The sequence below is a fragment of the Somniosus microcephalus genome, chromosome 28 (assembly GCF_052327205.1).
Source record: "Somniosus microcephalus isolate GS21.2 chromosome 28, FLI_Smic_1.0, whole genome shotgun sequence".
Classification (NCBI taxonomy): domain Eukaryota; kingdom Metazoa; phylum Chordata; class Chondrichthyes; order Squaliformes; family Somniosidae; genus Somniosus; species Somniosus microcephalus.
Window position 1 is genome coordinate 43,351,311 of NC_141014.1, and position 18,852 is coordinate 43,370,162.

The 18,852-nt window shown below is 55.6% G+C and overlaps 2 protein-coding genes across 6 annotated transcripts in view; one reads left to right on the forward strand and one right to left on the reverse strand.

Moving 5' to 3' along the window:
- Positions 1 to 18,852, forward strand: part of LOC147099693 (cytidine deaminase-like) — a 134,720-nt gene that overhangs the window by 87,479 nt on the left and 28,389 nt on the right. The gene's annotated exons all lie outside the window — the stretch shown is intronic.
- The window catches only part of LOC147099695 (uncharacterized), a 123,720-nt gene that overhangs the window by 66,923 nt on the left and 37,945 nt on the right, over positions 1 to 18,852 (reverse strand). For all 5 annotated transcript variants that reach the window (XM_085969069.1, XM_085969068.1, XM_085969067.1 and 2 more), the window contains one exon: positions 15,992 to 16,121. In XM_085969069.1, coding sequence (XP_085825195.1) covers positions 15,992 to 16,121 — 130 coding nt within the window. Of the gene's footprint in view, positions 1 to 15,991; positions 16,122 to 18,852 lie in introns of those variants that run through there.

Here is an 18,852-nt window from a genome sequence, read left to right on the forward strand (position 1 = left end):
CCCTGGGCAGGGCTGTGGGTCTGATCCCAGGGAGGGATGTGGGTCTGATCCCAGGGAGGGCTGTAGGTCTGATCTCTGGGCAGGGCTGTGGGTCTGATCTCTGGGCAGGGCTGTGGGTCTGATCCCAGGGAGGGCTGTAGGTCTGATCTCTGGGCAGGGCTGTGGGTCTGATCTCTGGGCAGGGCTGTGGGTCTGATCCCAGGGAGGGCTGTAGGTCTGATCGCTGGGCAGGGCTGTGGGTCTGATTTCTGGGCAGGGCTGTGGGTCTGATCCCAGGGAGGGCTGTGGGTCTGATCCCAGGGAGGGCTGTGGGTCTGATCTCTGGGCAGGGCTGTGGGTCTGATCTCTGGGCAGGGCTGTGGGTCTGATTTCTGGGCAGGGCTGTGGGTCTGATCCCAGGGAGGGCTGTGGGTCTGATCCCAGGGAGGGCTGTGGGTCTGATCTCTGGGCAGGGCTGTGGGTCTGATCTCTGGGCAGGGCTGTGGGTCTGATCCCAGGGAGGGCTGTGGGTCTGATCCCAGGGAGGGCTGTGGGTCTGATCTCTGGGCAGGGCTGTGGGTCTGATCTCTGGGCAGGGCTGTGGGTCTGATCCCGGGCAGGGCTGTGGGTCTGATCCCAGGGAGGGCTGTGGGTCTGATCTCAGGGCAGGGCTGTGGGTCTGATCTCTGGGCAGGGCTGTGGGTCTGATCCCTGGGCAGGGCTGTGGGTCTGATCCCAGGGAGGGCTGTGGGTCTGATCTCTGGGCAGGGCTGTAGGTCTGATCTCTGGGCAGGGCTGTGGGTCTGATCCCAGGGAGGGCTGTGGGTCTGATCTCAGGGCAGGGCTGTGGGTCTGATCCCAGGGAGGGCTGTGGGTCTGATCCCAGGGAGGGCTGTGGGTCTGATCTCAGGGCAGGGCTGTGGGTCTGATCTCTGGGCAAGGCTGTGGGTCTGATCCCAGGGAGGGCTGTAGGTCTGATCGCTGGGCAGAGCTGTGGGTCTGATCTCTGGGCAGGGCTGTGGGTCTGATCTCAGGGCAGGGCTGTGGGTCTGATCTCTGGGCAGGGCTGTGGGTCTGATCTCTGGGCAGGGCTGTGGGTCTGATCTCAGGGCAGGGCTGTGGGTCTGATCTCTGGGCAGAGCTGTGGGTCTGATCTCTGGGCAGGGCTGTGGGTCTGATCTCAGGGCAGGGCTGTGGGTCTGATCTCTGGGCAGGGCTGTGGGTCTGATCCCTGGGCAGGGCTGTGGGTCTGATCTCTGGGCAGGGCTGTGGGTCTGATCTCTGGGCAGGGCTGTGGGTCTGATCTCTGGGCAGGGCTGTGGGTCTGATCCCAGGGAGGGCTGTGGGTCTGATCTCTGGGCAGGGCTGTGGGTCTGATCTCTGGGCAGGGCTGTGGGTCTGATCTCTGGGCAGGGCTGTGGGTCTGATCCCTGGGCAGGGCTGTGGGTCTGATCTCTGGGCAGGGCTGTGGGTCTGATCTCTGGGCAGGGCTGTGGGTCTGATCTCTGGGCAGGGCTGTGGGTCTGATCCCAGGGAGGGCTGTGGGTCTGATCTCTGGGCAGGGCTGTGGGTCTGATCTCTGGGCAGGGCTGTGGGTCTGATCCCTGGGCAGGGCTGCAGGTCTGATCCCAGGCAGGGCTGTGGGTCTGATCCCTGGGAGGGCTGTGGGTCTGATCCCAGGGAGGGCTGTGGGTCTGATCCCAGGGCGGGCTGTGGGTCTGATCCCAGGGAGGGATGTGGGTCTGATCTCTGGGCAGGGCTGTGGGTCTGATCTCTGGGCAGGGCTGTGGGTCTGATCCCAGGGAGGGCTGTGGGTCTGATCTCTGGGCAGGGCTGTGGGTCTGATCCCTGGGAGGGCTGTGGGTCTGATCTGTGGGCAGGGCTGTGGGTCTGATTCCTGGGAGGGCTGTAGGTCTGATCCCAGGGAGGGCTGTGGGTGTGATCCCTGGGAGGGCTGCTGGTCTGATCCCAGGGAGGGCTGTGGGTCTGATCCCAGGGAGGGCTGTAGGTCTGATCTCTGGGCAGGGCTGTGGGTCTGATCCCTGGGAGGGCTGTGGGTCTGATCTCTGGGCAGGGCTGTGGGTCTGATCTCTGGGCAGGGCTGTGGGTCTGATCCCTGGGCAGGGCTGTGGGTCTGATCCCCGGGCAGGGCTGTGGGTCTGATCTCTGGGCAGGGCTGTGGGTCTGATCTCTGGGCAGGGCTGTGGGTCTGATCCCTGGGCAGGGCTGTGGGTCTGATCCCAGGGAGGGCTGTGGGTCTGATCCCTGGGCAGGGCTGTGGGTCTGATCCCAGGGAGGGCTGTGGGTCTGATCTCTGGGCAGGGCTGTGGGTCTGATCTCTGGGCAGGGCTGTGGGTCTGATCCCAGGGAGGGCTGTGGGTCTGATCTCTGGGCAGGGCTGTGGGTCTGATCTCTGGGCAGGGCTGTGGGTCTGATCCCAGGGAGGGCTGTGGGTCTGATCTCAGGGCAGGGCTGTGGGTCTGATCTCTGGGCAGGGCTGTGGGTCTGATCTCTGGGCAGGGCTGTGGGTCTGATCTCTGGGCAGGGCTGTGGGTCTGATCCCTGGGAGGGCTGTAGGTCGGATCCCAGGTAGGGCTGTGTGTCTGATCTCTGGGCAGGGCTGTGGGTCTGATCTCTGGGCAGGGCTGTGGGTCTGATCTCTGGGCAGGGCTGTGGGTCTGATCCCAGGGAGGGCTGTAGGTCTGATCGCTGGGCAGAGCTGTGGGTCTGATTTCTGGGCAGGGCTGTGGGTCTGATCCCAGGGAGGGCTGTGGGTCTGATCCCAGGGAGGGCTGTGGGTCTGATCTCTGGGCAGGGCTGTGGGTCTGATCTCTGGGCAGGGCTGTGGGTCTGATCTCTGGGCAGGGCTGTGGGTCTGATCCCAGGGCAGGGCTGTGGGTCTGATCCCAGGGAGGGCTGTGGGTCTGATCTCTGGGCAGGGCTGTGGGTCTGATCCCTGGGCAGGGCTGCAGGTCTGATCCCAGGGAGGGCTGTGGGTCTGATCCCAGGGCGGGCTGTGGGTCTGATCCCAGGGAGGGCTGTGGGTCTGATCTCTGGGCAGGGCTGTGGGTCTGATCCCAGGGAGGGCTGTGGGTCTGATCTCGGGGCAGGGCTGTGGGTCTGATCCCAGGGAGGGCTGTGGGTCTGATCCCAGGGCGGGCTGTGGGTCTGATCCCAGGGAGGGCTGTGGGTCTGATCTCTGGGCAGGGCTGTGGGTCTGATCCCAGGGAGGGCTGTGGGTCTGATCTCTGGGCAGGGCTGTGGGTCTGATCTCTGGGCAGGGCTGTGGGTCTGATCTCTGGGCAGGGCTGTGGGTCTGATCTCTGGGCAGGGCTGTGGGTCTGATCTCTGGGCAGGGCTGTGGGTCTGATCCCAGGGAGGGCTGTGGGTGTGATCCCTGGGAGGGCTGTGGGTCTGATCTCAGGGCAGGGCTGTGGGTCTGATCCCTGGGAGGGCTGTGGGTCTGATCTGTGGGCAGGGCTGTGGGTCTGATCTCTGGGCAGGGCTGTAGGTCTGATCCCAGGGAGGGCTGTGGGTGTGATCCCTGGGAGGGCTGCTGGTCTGATCCCAGGGAGGGCTGTGGGTCTGATCCCAGGGAGGGCTGTAGGTCTGATCTCTGGGCAGGGCTGTGGGTCTGATCTCTGGGCAGGGCTGTGGGTCTGATCCCAGGGAGGGCTGTGGGTCTGATCCCTGGGCAGGGCTGTGGGTCTGATCTCTGGGCAGGGCTGTGGGTATGATCCCTGGGCAGGGCTGTGGGTCTGATCCCTGGGAGGGCTGCTGGTCTGATCCCAGGGAGGGCTGTGGGTCTGATCCCAGGGAGGGCTGTGGGACTGATCTCTGGGCAGGGCTGTAGGTCTGATCCCAGGGAGGGCTGTGGGTCTGATCTCTGGGCAGGGCTGTGGGTCTGATCCCAGGGAGGGCTGTGGGTCTGATCCCAGGGAGGGCTGTGGGTCTGATCCCTGGGCAGGGCTGTGGGTCTGATCTCTGGGCAGGGCTGTGGGTCTGATCCCAGGGAGGGCTGTTGGTCTGATCCCTGGGAGGGCTGTGGGTCTGATCTCTGGGCAGGGCTGTGGGTCTGATCTCAGGGCACGGCTGTGGGTCTGATCCCTGGGCAGGGCTGTGGGTCTGATCTCTGGGCAGGGCTGTGGGTCTGATCTCTGGGCAGGGCTGTGGGTCTGATCTCAGGGCACGGCTGTGGGTCTGATCCCTGGGCAGGGCTGTGGGTCTGATCCCAGGGAGGGCTGTGGGTCTGATCTGTGGGCAGGGCTGTGGGTCTGATCTCTGGGCAGGGCTGTGGGTCTGATCTCTGGGCAGGGCTGTGGGTCTGATCTCTGGGCAGGGCTGTGGGTCTGATCCCTGGGCAGGGCTGTGGGTCTGATCCCGGGCAGGGCTGTGGGTCTGATCCCAGGGAGGGCTGTGGGTCTGATCTCTGGGCAGGGCTGTGGGTCTGATCTCTGGGCAGGGCTGTGGGTCTGATCTCTGGGCAGGGCTGTGGCTCTGATCTCTGGGCAGGGCTGTGGGTCTGATCTCTGGGCAGGGCTGTGGCTCTGATCTCTGGGCAGGGCTGTGGGTCTGATCCCTGGGAGGGCTGTGGGTCTGATCCCTGGGAGGGCTGTGGGTCTGATCCCTGGGAGGGCTGTAGGTCGGATCCCAGGTAGGGCTGTGGGTCTGATCCCTGGGAGGGCTGTGGGTCTGATCCCTGGGCAGGGCTGTGGGTCTGATCCCAGGGCAGGGCTGTGGGTCTGATCCCTGGGAGGGCTGTGGGTCTGATCTCTGGGCAGGGCTGTGGGTCTGATCCCAGGGAGGGATGTGGGTCTGATCTCTGGGCAGGGCTGTGGGTCTGATCCCAGGGAGGGCTGTGGGTCTGATCCCTGGGAGGGCTGTGGGTCTGATCCCAGGGAGGGCTGTGGGTCTGATCCCTGGGCAGGGCTGTGGGTCTGATCCCTGGGAGGGCTGTGGGTCTGATCTGTGGGCAGGGCTGTGGGTCTGATTCCTGGGAGGGCTGTAGGTCTGATCCCAGGGAGGGCTGTGGGTCTGATCTGTGGGCAGGGCTGTGGGTCTGATCCCAGGGAGGGCTGTGGGTCTGATCCTGGGCAGGGCTGTGGGTCTGATCCCAGGGAGGGCTGTGGGTCTGCTCTCTGGGCAGGGCTGTGGGTCTGATCCCAGGGAGGGCTGTGGGTCTGATCTCTGGGCAGGGCTGTGGGTCTGATCCCTGGGAGGGCTGTGGGTCTGCTCTCTGGGCAGGGCTGTGGGTCTGATCCCAGGGAGGGCTGTGGGTCTGATCTCTGGGCAGGGCTGTGGGTCTGATCTCTGGGCAGGGCTGTGGGTCTGATCCCAGGGAGGGCTGTGGGTCTGATCTCTGGGCAGGGCTGTGGGTCTGATCCCAGGGAGGGCTGTGGGTCTGATCTCTGGGCAGGGCTGTGGGTCTGATCTCTGGGCAGGGCTGTGGGTCTGATCTCTGGGCAGGGCTGTGGGTCTGATCCCTGGGAGGGCTGTGGGTCTGATCCCAGGGAGGGCTGTAGGTCTGATCTCTGGGCAGGGCTGTGGGTCTGATCCCAGGGAGGGCTGTGGGTCTGATCCCTGGGCAGGGCTGTAGGTCTGATCCCAGGGAGGGCTGTGGGTCTGATCTGTGGGCAGGGCTGTGGGTCTGATCCCAGGGAGGGCTGTGGGTCTGATCCTGGGCAGGGCTGTGGGTCTGATCCCAGGGAGGGCTGTGGGTCTGATCCCTGGGAGGGCTGTGGGTCTGATCTCTGGGCAGGGCTGTGGGTCTGATCCCAGGGAGGGCTGTGGGTCTGATCTCTGGGCAGGGCTGTGGGTCTGATCTCTGGGCAGGGCTGTGGGTCTGATCCCAGGGAGGGCTGTGGGTCTGATCCCTGGGCAGGGCTGTGGGTCTGATCCCAGGGAGGGCTGTGGGTCTGATCCCTGGGCAGGGCTGTGGGTCTGATCTCTGGGCAGGGCTGTGGGTCTGATCTCAGGGCAGGGCTGTGGGTCTGATCTCTGGGCAGGGCTGTGGGTCTGATCTCTGGGCAGGGCTGTGGCTCTGATCTCTGGGCAGGGCTGTGGGTCTGATCTCTGGGCAGGGCTGTGGGTCTGATCTCTGGGCAGGGCTGTGGGTCTGATCCCTGGGAGGGCTGTAGGTCGGATCCCAGGTAGGGCTGTGGGTCTGATCCCTGGGAGGGCTGTGGGTCTGATCCCTGGGCAGGGCTGTGGGTCTGATCCCAGGGCAGGGCTGTGGGTCTGATCCCTGGGAGGGCTGTGGGTCTGATCTCTGGGCAGGGCTGTGGGTCTGATCCCAGGGAGGGATGTGGGTCTGATCTCTGGGCAGGGCTGTGGGTCTGATCCCAGGGAGGGCTGTGGGTCTGATCCCTGGGAGGGCTGTGGGTCTGATTCCTGGGAGGGCTGTAGGTCTGATCCCAGGGAGGGCTGTGGGTCTGATCTGTGGGCAGGGCTGTGGGTCTGATCCCAGGGAGGGCTGTGGGTCTGATCCCAGGGAGGGCTGTGGGTCTGATCCTGGGCAGGGCTGTGGGTCTGATCCCAGGGAGGGCTGTGGGTCTGATCTCAGGGCAGGGCTGTGGGTCTGATCCCTGGGAGGGCTGTGGGTCTGATCCCTGGGAGGGCTGTGGGTCTGATCTCTGGGCAGGGCTGTGGGTCTGATCCCTGGGAGGGCTGTGGGTCTGATCTCTGGGCAGGGCTGTGGGTCTGATCCCTGGGAGGGCTGTGAGTCTGATCTCTGGGCAGGGCTGTGGGTCTGATCTCTGGGCAGGGCTGTGGGTCTGATCTCTGGGCAGGGCTGTGGGTCTGATCTCTGGGCAGGGCTGTGGGTCTGATCTCTGGGCAGGGCTGTGGGTCTGATCTCTGGGCAGGGCTGTGGGTCTGATCTCTGGGCAGGGCTGTGGGTCTGATCCCAGGGAGGGCTGTGGGTCTGATCCCTGGGCAGGGCTGTGGGTCTGATTCCTGGGAGGGCTGTAGGTCTGATCCCTGGGAGGGCTGCTGGTCTGATCCCAGGGAGGGCTGTGGGTCTGATCCCAGGGAGGGCTGTGGGTCTGATCCCTGGGCAGGGCTGTGGGTCTGATCTCTGGGCAGGGCTGTGGGTCTGATCTCTGGGCAGGGCTGTGGGTCTGATCCCAGGGAGGGCTGTGGGTCTGATCTCTGGGCAGGGCTGTGGGTCTGATCCCTGGGAGGGCTGCTGGTCTGATCCCAGGGAGGGCTGTGGGTCTGATCCCTGGGAGGGCTGTGGGTCTGATCTCTGGGCAGGGCTGTGGGTCTGATCCCTGGGAGGGCTGTGGGTCTGATCCCTGGGCAGGGCTGTGGGTCTGATCCCTGGGCAGGGCTGTGGGTCTGATCCTTGGGCAGGGCTGTGGGTCTGATCCCTGGGCAGGGCTGTGGGTCTGATCCCGGGCAGGGCTGTGGGTCTGATCTCTGGGCAGGGCTGTGGGTCTGATCCCTGGGCAGGGCTGTGGGTCTGATCCCTGGGCAGGGCTGTGGGTCTGATCCCTGGGAGGGCTGTGGGTCTGATCTCTGGGCAGGGCTGTGGGTCTGATCCCTGGGAGGGCTGTGGGTCTGATCTCTGGGCAGGGCTGTGGGTCTGATCTCTGGGCAGGGCTGTGGGTCTGATCCCAGGGCAGGGCTGTGGGTCTGATCTCTGGGCAGGGCTGTGGGTCTGATCTCTGGGCAGGGCTGTGGGTCTGATCTCTGGGCAGGGCTGTGGGTCTGATCCCAGGGATGGCTGTGGGTCTGATCTCTGGGCAGGGCTGTGGGTCTGATCCCAGGGAGGGCTGTGGGTCTGATCCCAGGGAGGGCTGTGGGTATGATCCCTGGGCAGGGCTGTGGGTCTGATCCCTGGGCAGGGCTGTGGGTCTGATCTCTGGGCAGGGCTGTGGGTCTGATCCCTGGGCAGGGCTGTGGGTCTGATCTCTGGGCAGGGCTGTGGGTCTGATCTGTGGGCAGGGCTGTGGGTCTGATCCCTGGGAGGGCTGTGGGTCTGATCTGTGGGCAGGGCTGTGGGTCTGATCCCAGGGAGGGCTGTGGGTCTGATCCCTGGGCAGGGCTGTGGGTCTGATCCCAGGGAGGGCTGTAGGTCTGATCCCAGGGAGGGCTGTGGGTCTGATCCCTGGGCAGGGCTGTGGGTCTGATCCCAGGGAGGGCTGTGGGTCTGATCCCTGGGCAGGGCTGTAGGTCTGATCTCTGGGCAGGGCTGTGGGTCTGATCCCAGGGAGGGCTGTGGGTCTGATCTCTGGGCAGGGCTGTGGGTCTGATCTCGGGGCAGGGCTGTGGGTCTGATTTCTGGGCAGGGCTGTGGGTCTGATCCCAGGGAGGGCTGTGGGTCTGATCTCTGGGCAGGGCTGTAGGTCTGATCCTAGGGAGGGCTGTGTGTCTGATCCCAGGGAGGGCTGTAGGTCTGATCCCAGGGAGGGCTGTGGGTCTGATCTCTGGGCAGGGCTGTGGGTCTGATCCCAGGGAGGGCTGTGGGTCTGATCTCTGGGCAGGGCTGTAGGTCTGATCTGTGGGCAGGGCTGTGGGTCTGATCTGTGGGCAGGGCTGTGGGTCTGATTCCTGGGAGGGCTGTAGGTCTGATCCCAGGGAGGGCTGTGGGTCTGATCCCTGGGCAGGGCTGTGGGTCTGATCCCAGGGAGGGCTGTGGGTCTGATCCCTGGGAGGGCTGTGGGTCTGATCCCTGGGCAGGGCTGTGGGTCTGATCCCTGGGCAGGGCTGTGGGTCTGATCCCTGGGCAGGGCTGTGGGTCTGATCCCAGGGAGGGCTGTGGGTCTGATCCCTGGGCAGGGCTGTGGGTCTGATCCCTGGGCAGGGCTGTGGGTCTGATCCCAGGGAGGGCTGTGGGTCTGATCCCAGGGAGGGCTGTGGGTCTGATCCCTGGGCAGGGCTGTGGGTCTGATCCCTGGGCAGGGCTGTGGGTCTGATCCCAGGGAGGGCTGTGGGTCTGATCCCAGGGAGGGCTGTGGGTCTGATCCCTGGGCAGGGCTCTGGGTCTGATCTCTGGGCAGGGCTGTGGGTCTGATCCCTGGGCAGGGCTGTGGGTCTGATCCCTGGGCAGGGCTGTGGGTCTGATCCCTGGGCAGGGCTGTGGGTCTGATCCCTGGGCAGGGCTGTGGGTCTGATCCCAGGCAGGGCTGTGGGTCTGATCTCTGGGCAGGGCTGTGGGTCTGATCCCTGGGAGGGCTGTGGGTCTGATCTCTGGGCAGGGCTGTGGGTCTGATCCCAGGGAGGGCTGTGGGTCTGCTCTCTGGGCAGGGCTGTGGGTCTGATCCCTGGGAGGGCTGTGGGTCTGATCCCTGGGAGGGCTGTGGGTCTGATCCCAGGGAGGGCTGTGGGTCTGATCCCAGGGAGGGCTGTGGGTCTGCTCTCTGGGCAGGGCTGTGGGTCTGATCCCTGGGAGGGCTGTGGGTCTGATCCCTGGGAGGGCTGTGGGTCTGATCCCAGGGAGGGCTGTGGGTCTGATCCCAGGGAGGGCTGTGGGTCTGCTCTCTGGGCAGGGCTGTGGGTCTGATCCCAGGGAGGGCTGTGGGTCTGATCCCAGGGAGGGCTGTGGGTCTGATCTCTGGGCAGGGCTGTGGGTCTGATCCCAGGGAGGGCTGTGGGTCTGATCCCTGGGAGGGCTGTGGGTCTGATCCCAGGGAGGGCTGTGGGTCTGATCCCGGGCAGGGCTGTGGGTCTGCTCTCTGGGCAGGGCTGTGGGTCTGATCCCAGGGAGGGCTGTGGGTCTGATCTCTGGGCAGGGCTGTGGGTCTGATCCCTGGGAGAGCTGTGGGTCTGATCCCAGGGAGGGCTGTGGGTCTGATCCCAGGGAGGGCTGTGGGTCTGATCCCAGGGAGGGCTGTGGGTCTGATCCCAGGGAGGGCTGTGTGTCTGATCCCAGGGAGGGCTGTGGGTCTGATCTCTGGGCAGGGCTGTGGGTCTGATCTCTGGGCAGGGCTGTGGGTCTGATCCCTGGGCAGGGCTGTGGGTCTGATCCCAGGGAGGGCTGTGGGTCTGATCCCAGGGAGGGCTGTAGGTCTGCTCTCTGGGCAGGGCTGTGGGTCTGATCCAAGGGAGGGCTGTGGGTCTGATCCCTGGGCAGGACAGTGTGGGTCTGATCCCAGGGAGGGCTATTTGGATGTTCAGTGCCCTGTGACTATCCAGTTTGCCCCTAATATAAACTGGGATAACATTAGTGTGAAAGGTATAGAGGGTGCGGAATTCCTAAAATGCATTCAGGAGAACTTTTTTAGCCAGTATGTAACAAGCCCAACAAGGGAGGGGGTGGTTCTGGACTTGGTTTTAGGGAATGAAGCTGGGCAGGTGGAAGGGGTATCAGTGGGAGAGCATTTTGGTGCTAGTGATCATAATTCAGTTAGAGATAGGGTAGTTATGGAAAAGGACAAGGACAGACCAGGAATAAAAGATCTCAATTGGGGAAAAGCTAGTTTTGCTAAGCTGAGATGGGATTTAGCCAAAGTGGACTGGAAACAGCTGCTTGAAGGTAAATCAGTCTCAGAGCAGTGGGAGGCATTCAAGGAGGAGATCCGGAGGGTTCAGAGCAAGTATGTTTCCCTAAAGAAAAAGGGTGGGACTAATCTAGAGCCCCCTGGATGTCAAAGGGACCTACAGGGTAGGATAGAGAAAAAAGGGAGGCTTATGACAGGTACCGAGGGCTCAAAACTGCAGAAACCCTAAAGGAGTACAGAAAGTGCAGGGGTGCAATTAAAAATATTAGGAAAGCAAAGAGAGAGCATGAAAAAATTTTGGCAAGTAAAATCAAGGAAAACCCAAAGATGTTTTACAAATACATTATTAAGAGCAAGAGGATAACTAACGAAAGAGTAGGGCCTATTAGAGACCATAAAGGTAACCTGTGTGTGGAGGTGGAAGACGTGCGTAAGGTTCTTAATGAATACTTTGCGTCTGTTTTCACAAAAGAGAGGGGCAATGCAGACATTGCAATAAGGGAGGAGGAGTGTGAAATATTAGATGAAATAAACATAGTGAGAGAGGAAGTATTAAGAGGCTTAGCAGTTTTGAAAGTGGATAAATCCCCAGGCCCGGATGAAATGTATCCCAGGCTGTTAAGAGAAGCAAAAGAGGAAATAGCAGAGGCCCTGACCATTATTTTCCAATCCTCTCTGGCTACAGGTGTGGTGCTGGAGGACTGGAGGACTGCTAACGTTGTACCTTTGTTTAAAAAGGGAGAAAGGGATAGACCGAGTAATTACAGGCCAGTCAGCCTAACCTTGGTGGTGGGAAAATTATTGGAAAAAGTTCTGAGGGACAGGATAAATCTTCATTTAGAAAGACACAGATTAATCAAGGACAGTCAGCAGGGATTTGCTAAGGGAAGGTCGTGTCTGACTAACTTGATTGAATTTTTTGAGGAGGTAACAAGGAGGGTCGATGAGGGTAGTGCGTCTGGTGTGGTGTATATGGATTTTAGCAAGGCTTTTGATAAGGTCCCACATGGGATCCAGGGCAAAGTGACAAGTTGGATCCAAAATTGGTTCAGAGGCAGGAAACAAATAGTAATGGTTGATGGGTGTTTTTGTGACTGGAAGGCCGTTTCCAGTGGGGTTCCGCAGGGCTCAGTACTGGGTCCCTTGCTTTTTGTGGTCTATATCAACGATTTAGACGAATGTAGGGGGTATGATTAAGAAGTTTGCAGATGATACGTACTAAAATTGGCTGTGTGGTTGATAATGAAGAAGAAAGCTGAAGACTGCAGGAAACATAGAAAACATAGAGATAGGAACAGGAGTAGGCCATTCGGCCCTTCGAGCCTGCTCCGCCATTCAATGAGATCATGGCTGATCTTTGTCTGAGATCATAGCTGATCTTACCAGTTCAGTACCCCGTCCCCGCCTTTTCTCCGTAACCCTTAATCCCCTTAGCCTTCAGAAATATATCCAATTCTCTCTTGAAAATATTTATTGAATTAGCCTTCACAGCCCTCTGTGGCAGGGAATTCCACAGGCTCACCACTCTTTGAGTGAAGAAATTCTTCCTCATCTCTGTTTTAAATGATTTGCCCGCTATTTTTAGACTGTGGCCCCTGGTTCTGTGCTCCCCTGCCATTGGAAACATTCTCTCTGAATTCAGCCTGTCCAGGCCTGCCATAATTTTATATGTTTCGATGAGATCCCCTCTCAATCTTCTAAACTCCAGTGAGTACAAGCCCAAACTATTCAATCTCTCCTCGTAGGTCATTCCCGCCATTCCAGGTATCAGCCTGGTGAATCGCCGCTGCACTCTTTCCATGGCAAGAACATCCTTCCGCAGATGGGGCGACCAAAACTGTACACAATACTCCAGATGCGGTCTCACCAGCACCTTGTACAGCTGTAGTAAGGTATCCCTATTCCTATACTCGAACCCCCTTGATATGAAGGCCAACATACCATTTGCCTTCTTAATCGCCTGTTGCACCTGCATGCTCTCCTTCAGTGACTGGTGCACAAGAACACCCAGGTCCCTCTGCACTTCCCCATCTCCCAATCTATTGCCATTTAGATAATAATCCACCCTCCTGTTTTTACCCCCGAAGTGGATAACCTCGCATTTATCCACATTATAGTGCATCTGCCACGTATCCGCCCATTCCCCCAACCTGTCCAAATCGCACTGTAGCCTCTTGACACCCTCATCAGAGCCCACCCCTCCTCCTAGTTTAGTGTCGTCAGCGAATTTGGAAATATTGCATCCAATTCCCTGATCCAGATCATTTATATATATTGTGAACAGCTGGGGTCCCAGGACAGATCCTTGCGGCACCCCGCTGGTCACTGCCTGCCACTCCGAAAACGAGCCGTTTATTCCAACTCTCTGTTTTCTATCCGCCAGCCAGTTCTCTATCCACGTTAATACTTTGCCCCCAATCCCATGAGCCTTAATTTTGCATGATAATCTTTTGTGTGGAACCTTATCGAAGGCTTTCTGGAAGTCAAGGTACACCACATCCACTGGCTCTCCCCCATCTATTTTACCAGTTACTTCCTCAAAAAATTCCAGCAGATTAGTCAAACACGATTTACCCTTTGTAAATCCATGTTGACTCTGTCCGATCCTTTCCCCATTTGTCAAGTGCTCCGCTATTTTATCCTTAATAATGGACTCTAGCATTTTGCCCACAACCGATGTAAGGCTTACTGGTCTATAATTCCCTGCTTTCTCTCTACCCCCCTTTTTAAATATTGGGGTAACATTAGCTACCCTCCAATCCACGGGTACTGTTCCCGAGTCAATGGAGTTCCGGAAGATGATCCTTAGAGCATCTGCTATCTCCAGGGCCACCTCCTTAAGTACCCTAGGATGTAGTTTATCAGGCCCCGGGGATTTGTCGGCCTTCAGTCCCCTCAACTTACCCAACACCATATCCCTAGAGATACTAATTTCTGTCAGCTCCTCCCTCTCATTAGTCCCTATGTTTGTCGATATTCCTGGGAGGTTATTTGTGTCCTCCTTTGTGAATACAGAACCAAAGTATGAGTTTAATTGGTCTGCCATTTCCTTATTCTCCATTATATATTCTCCCGAATCGGACTGCAAGGGACCGACTTGGGATTTTACCAGTCTTTTCCTCCTGATATACCGATAAAAGCTTTTGCAGTCTGTCTTTATGTTTGCTGCAAGTTTACTTTCGTATTCTATTTTCCCCTTCCTGATTAATCCCTTTGTCCTCTTTTGCTGTATCCTGTACTGCCCCCAATCTTCCGGTCTGGTGCTTTTTTTTGCCAGTTGATATGCCCTTTTTTTTGATTTTATGCTGTCCCTAATTTCCCTCGTTATCCACGGTTGAGTCACCTTTTTAGGTTTATTTTTATGCCAAATCGGTATAAACATGTTCTGGAATTCTTCCATTCTATCTTTGAATGCTTGCCATTGTCTATCCACTGTCAATCCCCCCAGAAACACCACCCAATCAATCTTACCCAATTCCCGTCTCATACCCTCGTAATTCCCTTTATTTAAGTTCTGGACCTTAGTCTCTGATTCAATTTCCTCACTCTCCATCTCGACTGAGAGCTCGATCATATTATGATCGCTCTGACCCAAGGGGCCTCGTACAACAAGATTGCTGATAAGTCCCTTCTCATTGCACAATACCCAGTCTAAAATGGCCTGATCTCGAGTCGGCTCCTCGACATATTGGTCCAGATAACCGTCCCGAAAACATTCCAGGAATTCCTCCTCCTCAGAATTTTTACTAATTTGGGTAGTCCAATCAATATGTAAATTAAAGTCACCCATGATGACAGCTGTGCTCTTATCGCACGCTTCTCTAATTTCCCTTTTTATGCCTTCCCTCACCTCCATATTACTATTTGGAGGCCTATATATCACACCCACTAACGTTTTCCTCCCCTTGCTATTTCTCATTTCTACCCATACAGATTCCGTTTCATCCGAGTTAATATCCTTCCTTTCCATTGCATTAATCCCCTCCTTTACCAGCAATGCTACCCCACCTCCCCTACCTTTTTGCCGATCCTTCCTAAATATTGTATATCCCTGGATGTTAAGTTCCCAGCCTTGCCCACCCTGCAGCCACGTTTCTGTAATCCCAATCAAATCATACTTGTTTACCTCTATTTCCACAACTAATTCATCCACCTTGTTCCTAATGCTTCTAGCATTAAGATACAAAGCCTTCAGGCTTGCTTTTTTCACACTCTCATTATGAATTAGTTTGGCCCTTTGTGTTTCTCTCCTTTGCTTATTGCTTCTCACCTTTCTACCATCTATTTCTAACTTCATATGACTTCCCTCTTTTCCACTACCTAGGTTCCCATCCCCCTGCCAAATTAGTTTAAATCCTCCCGAACCGCCCTAGAAAATATTACCCCGAGGACATCGGCTCCCTCACAGTTCAGGTGTAGACCGTCCCCTTGGTACAGGTCACTCCTCCCCAAGAACTGGTTCCAATGCCTCAAGAATTTAAATCCCTCTCCCTTGCACCACTGCTCAAGCCACGTATTTAGCTTATCTATCTTACTCTCTCTAAACTTATTAGCTCGTGGCACTGGTAGCAATCCAGAGATTACTACCTTTGAGGTCCTACTTTTCAATTTAGCTCCTAACTCCCTAAATTCAGCTTGTAGGACCTCCTCCCTCTTTTTACCTACATCGTTGGTACCTACAAGGTAGATATCAATGAACTGGTCAGGTGGGCAGAACAGTGGCAAATGGAATTCAATCCGGAGAAGTGTGAGGTAATGCATTTGGGGAGAGCTAACAAGGCTAGGGAATACACAATAAATAGTAGGACACTGAGAAATGTAGAGGAACAAAGTGACCTTGGATTGCAGGTCCACAGATCCCTGACGGTAGCAGGATAGTTAGATATGGTGGTTAAGAAGGCATACGGGATACTTGCCTTTATTAGCCGAGGCATAGAATATAAGAGCAGGGAGGTTATGCTTGAACTGTATAAAACACTAGTTAGGCCTCAGCTAGAATACTGCGTGCAGTTCTGGTCACCACATTACAGGAAGGATGTGATTGCACTAGAGAGGGTGCAGAGGAGATTTACGAGGATGTTGCCTGGGCTGGAGAATTTTAGCTATGAGGAATGATTGGAGAGGCTGGGGTTGTTTTCTTTGGAACAGAGGAGGCTGAGGGGAGACCTTATTGAGGTATATAAAATTATGAGGGGCCTAGATAGAGTGGATAGGAAGGACCTATTTCCCTTAGCAGAGGGGTCAACAACCAGGGGGCAGAGATTTGAAGTAATTGGTTGGAGGTTTAGCAGGGATTTATGGGGAAATTTCTTCACCCAGAGGGTGGTGGGGGTCTGGAACTCACTGCCTGAAAGGGTGGTAGAGGCAGAAACCCTCACCACATTTAAAAAGTGTTTGGATGTGCGCTTGAAGTGCCGGAACCTACAAGGCTACAGACCAAGAGCTGGAAAGTGGGATTAAGGCTGGATAGCTCTTTGTCGGCCGGCGCGGACATGATGGGCCGAAATGGCCTCCTTCCATGCTGTAAATTTCTATGATCCTATGAATTCTCACTGCAGTTCACTGCTTACCTTCAGGTAATTTAGATCCATTGCAGTCCCATGCATGGTGCTGAATTACCATCTTGGAAAACTGACCCCCGCAGACCGGGCACTCCATCCTCCTGTTGTAGTGCAATTCTCCTGGCTGTCCACTCCAGTGCTAATGTGAATGGGAGGAGATGAGTGAAAGGGTTAATCTGCTAACTGTGGACAGAACAATGACTCATTCATTTTTGTTTAATGCATCTGTCCACTGGATCTCTATCTCTTATCAGTGGATCTCTCTGGTCTCTCCCTGTCCAGTGGATCTCTCTGGTCTCTCCCTGCCCACTGGATCTCTGTCCCTGTCAGGTGAATATCTCTCTGGTCCCTCCTTGTTCAGTGGATCTCTCTGGTCTGCACAGTGGATCTCTCTCTGGTCCCTCCTTGTCCAGTGGATCTCTCTGGTCTGCACAGTGGATCTCTCTCTGGTCCCTCCTTGTCCAGTGGATCTCTCTGGTCTGCACAGTGGATCTCTCTCTGGTCCCTCCTTGTCCAGTGGATCTCTGTCCCTGTCAGGTGAATCTCTCTCTGGTCTGCACAGTGGATCTCTCTCTGGTCCCTCCCTGCCCACTGGATCTCTGTCCCTGTCAGGTGAATATCTCTCTGGTCCCTCCTTGTCCAGTGGATCTCTCTGGTCTGCACAGTGGATCTCTCTCTGGTCCCTCCTTGCCCAGTGGATCTCTCTGGTCTGCACAGTGGATCTCTCTCTGGTCCCTCCTTGTCCAGTGGATCTCTCTGGTCTGCACAGTGGATCTCTCTCTGGTCCCTCCTTGTCCAGTGGATCTCTCTGGTCTGCACAGTGGATCTCTCTCTGGTCCCTCCTTGTCCAGTGGATCTCTCTGGTCTGCACAGTGGATCTCTCTCTGGTCCCTCCTTGTCCAGTGGATCTCTGTCCCAACCCATTTGTAAGAAATAGAAGAGAGAAATAAACAGCAGCAAGGTCAGATAACAAGCACAAATGACAAATGGCCGAGGCCAGGACATGGAAGTGATGAGGGAGTCATAAAATGCAAGACAACATGAACCAGAAAATCATAAAATGTTCTTAAAGAAACATGACAAGACCTTTAGAACAGAGATAAGGAGGAAAATGACCTCATGAGGCTGGGAGGGGGCTGTCAGAGATACCCTCTCCCTTATAATTGAACAATGGGATGGGTAAAAATTATTCACACCAGGCAATCACCAGCCCATCGAAATAAAGTATAAAAGCAGACAACCGAGAGAGGAAAACAGGCAGCTAGGGGCGAAGGCTTCCTCGAGGTGGAAATCAATGCCTAACACCTTGGTCAAGTTTAGCCTCTGAGGTGGATCGATGCTGGCTGATGGTCTAACACCTCCAACAGCTCGAGGGATGACCCAACAGAAGTGACTACTGCTGCAGGCTGCAGAGATCCGCTGACCCAAGACCACCATGCTGTCTTATCGGGCATCTAACCATCTGTCCGTCCGTCCGGTCGTGGCATTCCGCTTCGGGGGTCGTAGATCGCTCTCTACTGTCACGGGTTGTATGTCTATTATGCTTATCTTAACCACATGTAATATCTGATTATGCTTTGAACTGTAGCTCTTTAATAAAATACCTTAAAACTCCTAAGACCCTGTGGGTATCTATGTGTGACCTGTGATCCAAATCTACAGTGGTGTCAGAAGTGGGATACACAGTGTTTAGGAGTTTTAAGGGTCTCGTTAGTGGTGGACCGGAGCACGTGATCATTGCTTAGACTGAGTATTTTTCTCTGAAAGAAGGGAGTGGGAAAGAGCACGTTAAAAAGCAAAACCAGAAATACAATGGCATTGGCGTATCACTGGGAACAGTTCATAAATAGCCTGAAGGAGATGAAACATAAAGTGCATGAGAGAGAGGGGGAGATAGAGAAGAGGAAAAATCTAAGTTGCAGGCTGACCAATCTGAAAACTCAGCAAAGGAAGGAAGAAAACAGCGATTTGGAGAGCTAGGAAAAGCTGCTGAGACGCCAATTTAAAAGAAAAAAAAGAGAAACTTAAAGTTTTACCGACATGGACATCATTAACGTCTGCCGAGACAAATAAAACACAAGATTTGCTGAGTGAAAGGAACCTTAAAGGATGCTGGAATTTCAGTGTGTGTTAAAGTGCGGAAGTTTTCCTGACTATGAATGTTTAAGAAGTTACAGCCTTCGTTTTGTCTGAAAGTCTGTCTTTAAAAAGTGTCTGTTATGTTTGTTTTAGCTCCGCCCACTTTTTGCTGAAAGCCGTTTAACCCTTTGTAGTCATGTCTTGGATTTTGGAAGTTTTAAGAATTTACGAATAAGATTGTGCTCCCAGAATTGGAAACAAACTTTGAACTACAATTTAAGTGAAGCTGTTGTGGAAAAACTGAGAGAAACAAAAAGTTTGTTTAACAAAAGATTAAGTTTCAGTCTAAGATTTAACCTTGGAGTCACGGTTGCTAGGGTGAAATTTTCCAAAGCAGTTTGATTTGTTTTGTTTAAATGTGAAAACTAATTTTTCTTCAGTTGTATTCAATATTTTTAGTCATTTGAAAACGCATCTGAAGAAAGAACAAAAAGAAATATTATATAATTTACTGTTTTTTTGTTTTATTTTCTGTTCTGTATCGTGTTTAGTTAATAAGAATTTTTGCTCTGCCGCCTTATAAACCTGCAAAGGAGTTAACCCTTTCCGCTGGCATCTGTTTTTTTAATTGGTTCACCAAACAACTTTGATCTATGTTTTTTATCTTTAATATTGTATTGGACAGTAAAGTTTCTCCAGATGCTCATGAATGAGATAAAATCTGGTATAAATGTGAATTTTCATTCTAGTGAAAGTCAGTAAAGTGTAGTTACGATTAGTAAATTGATAGC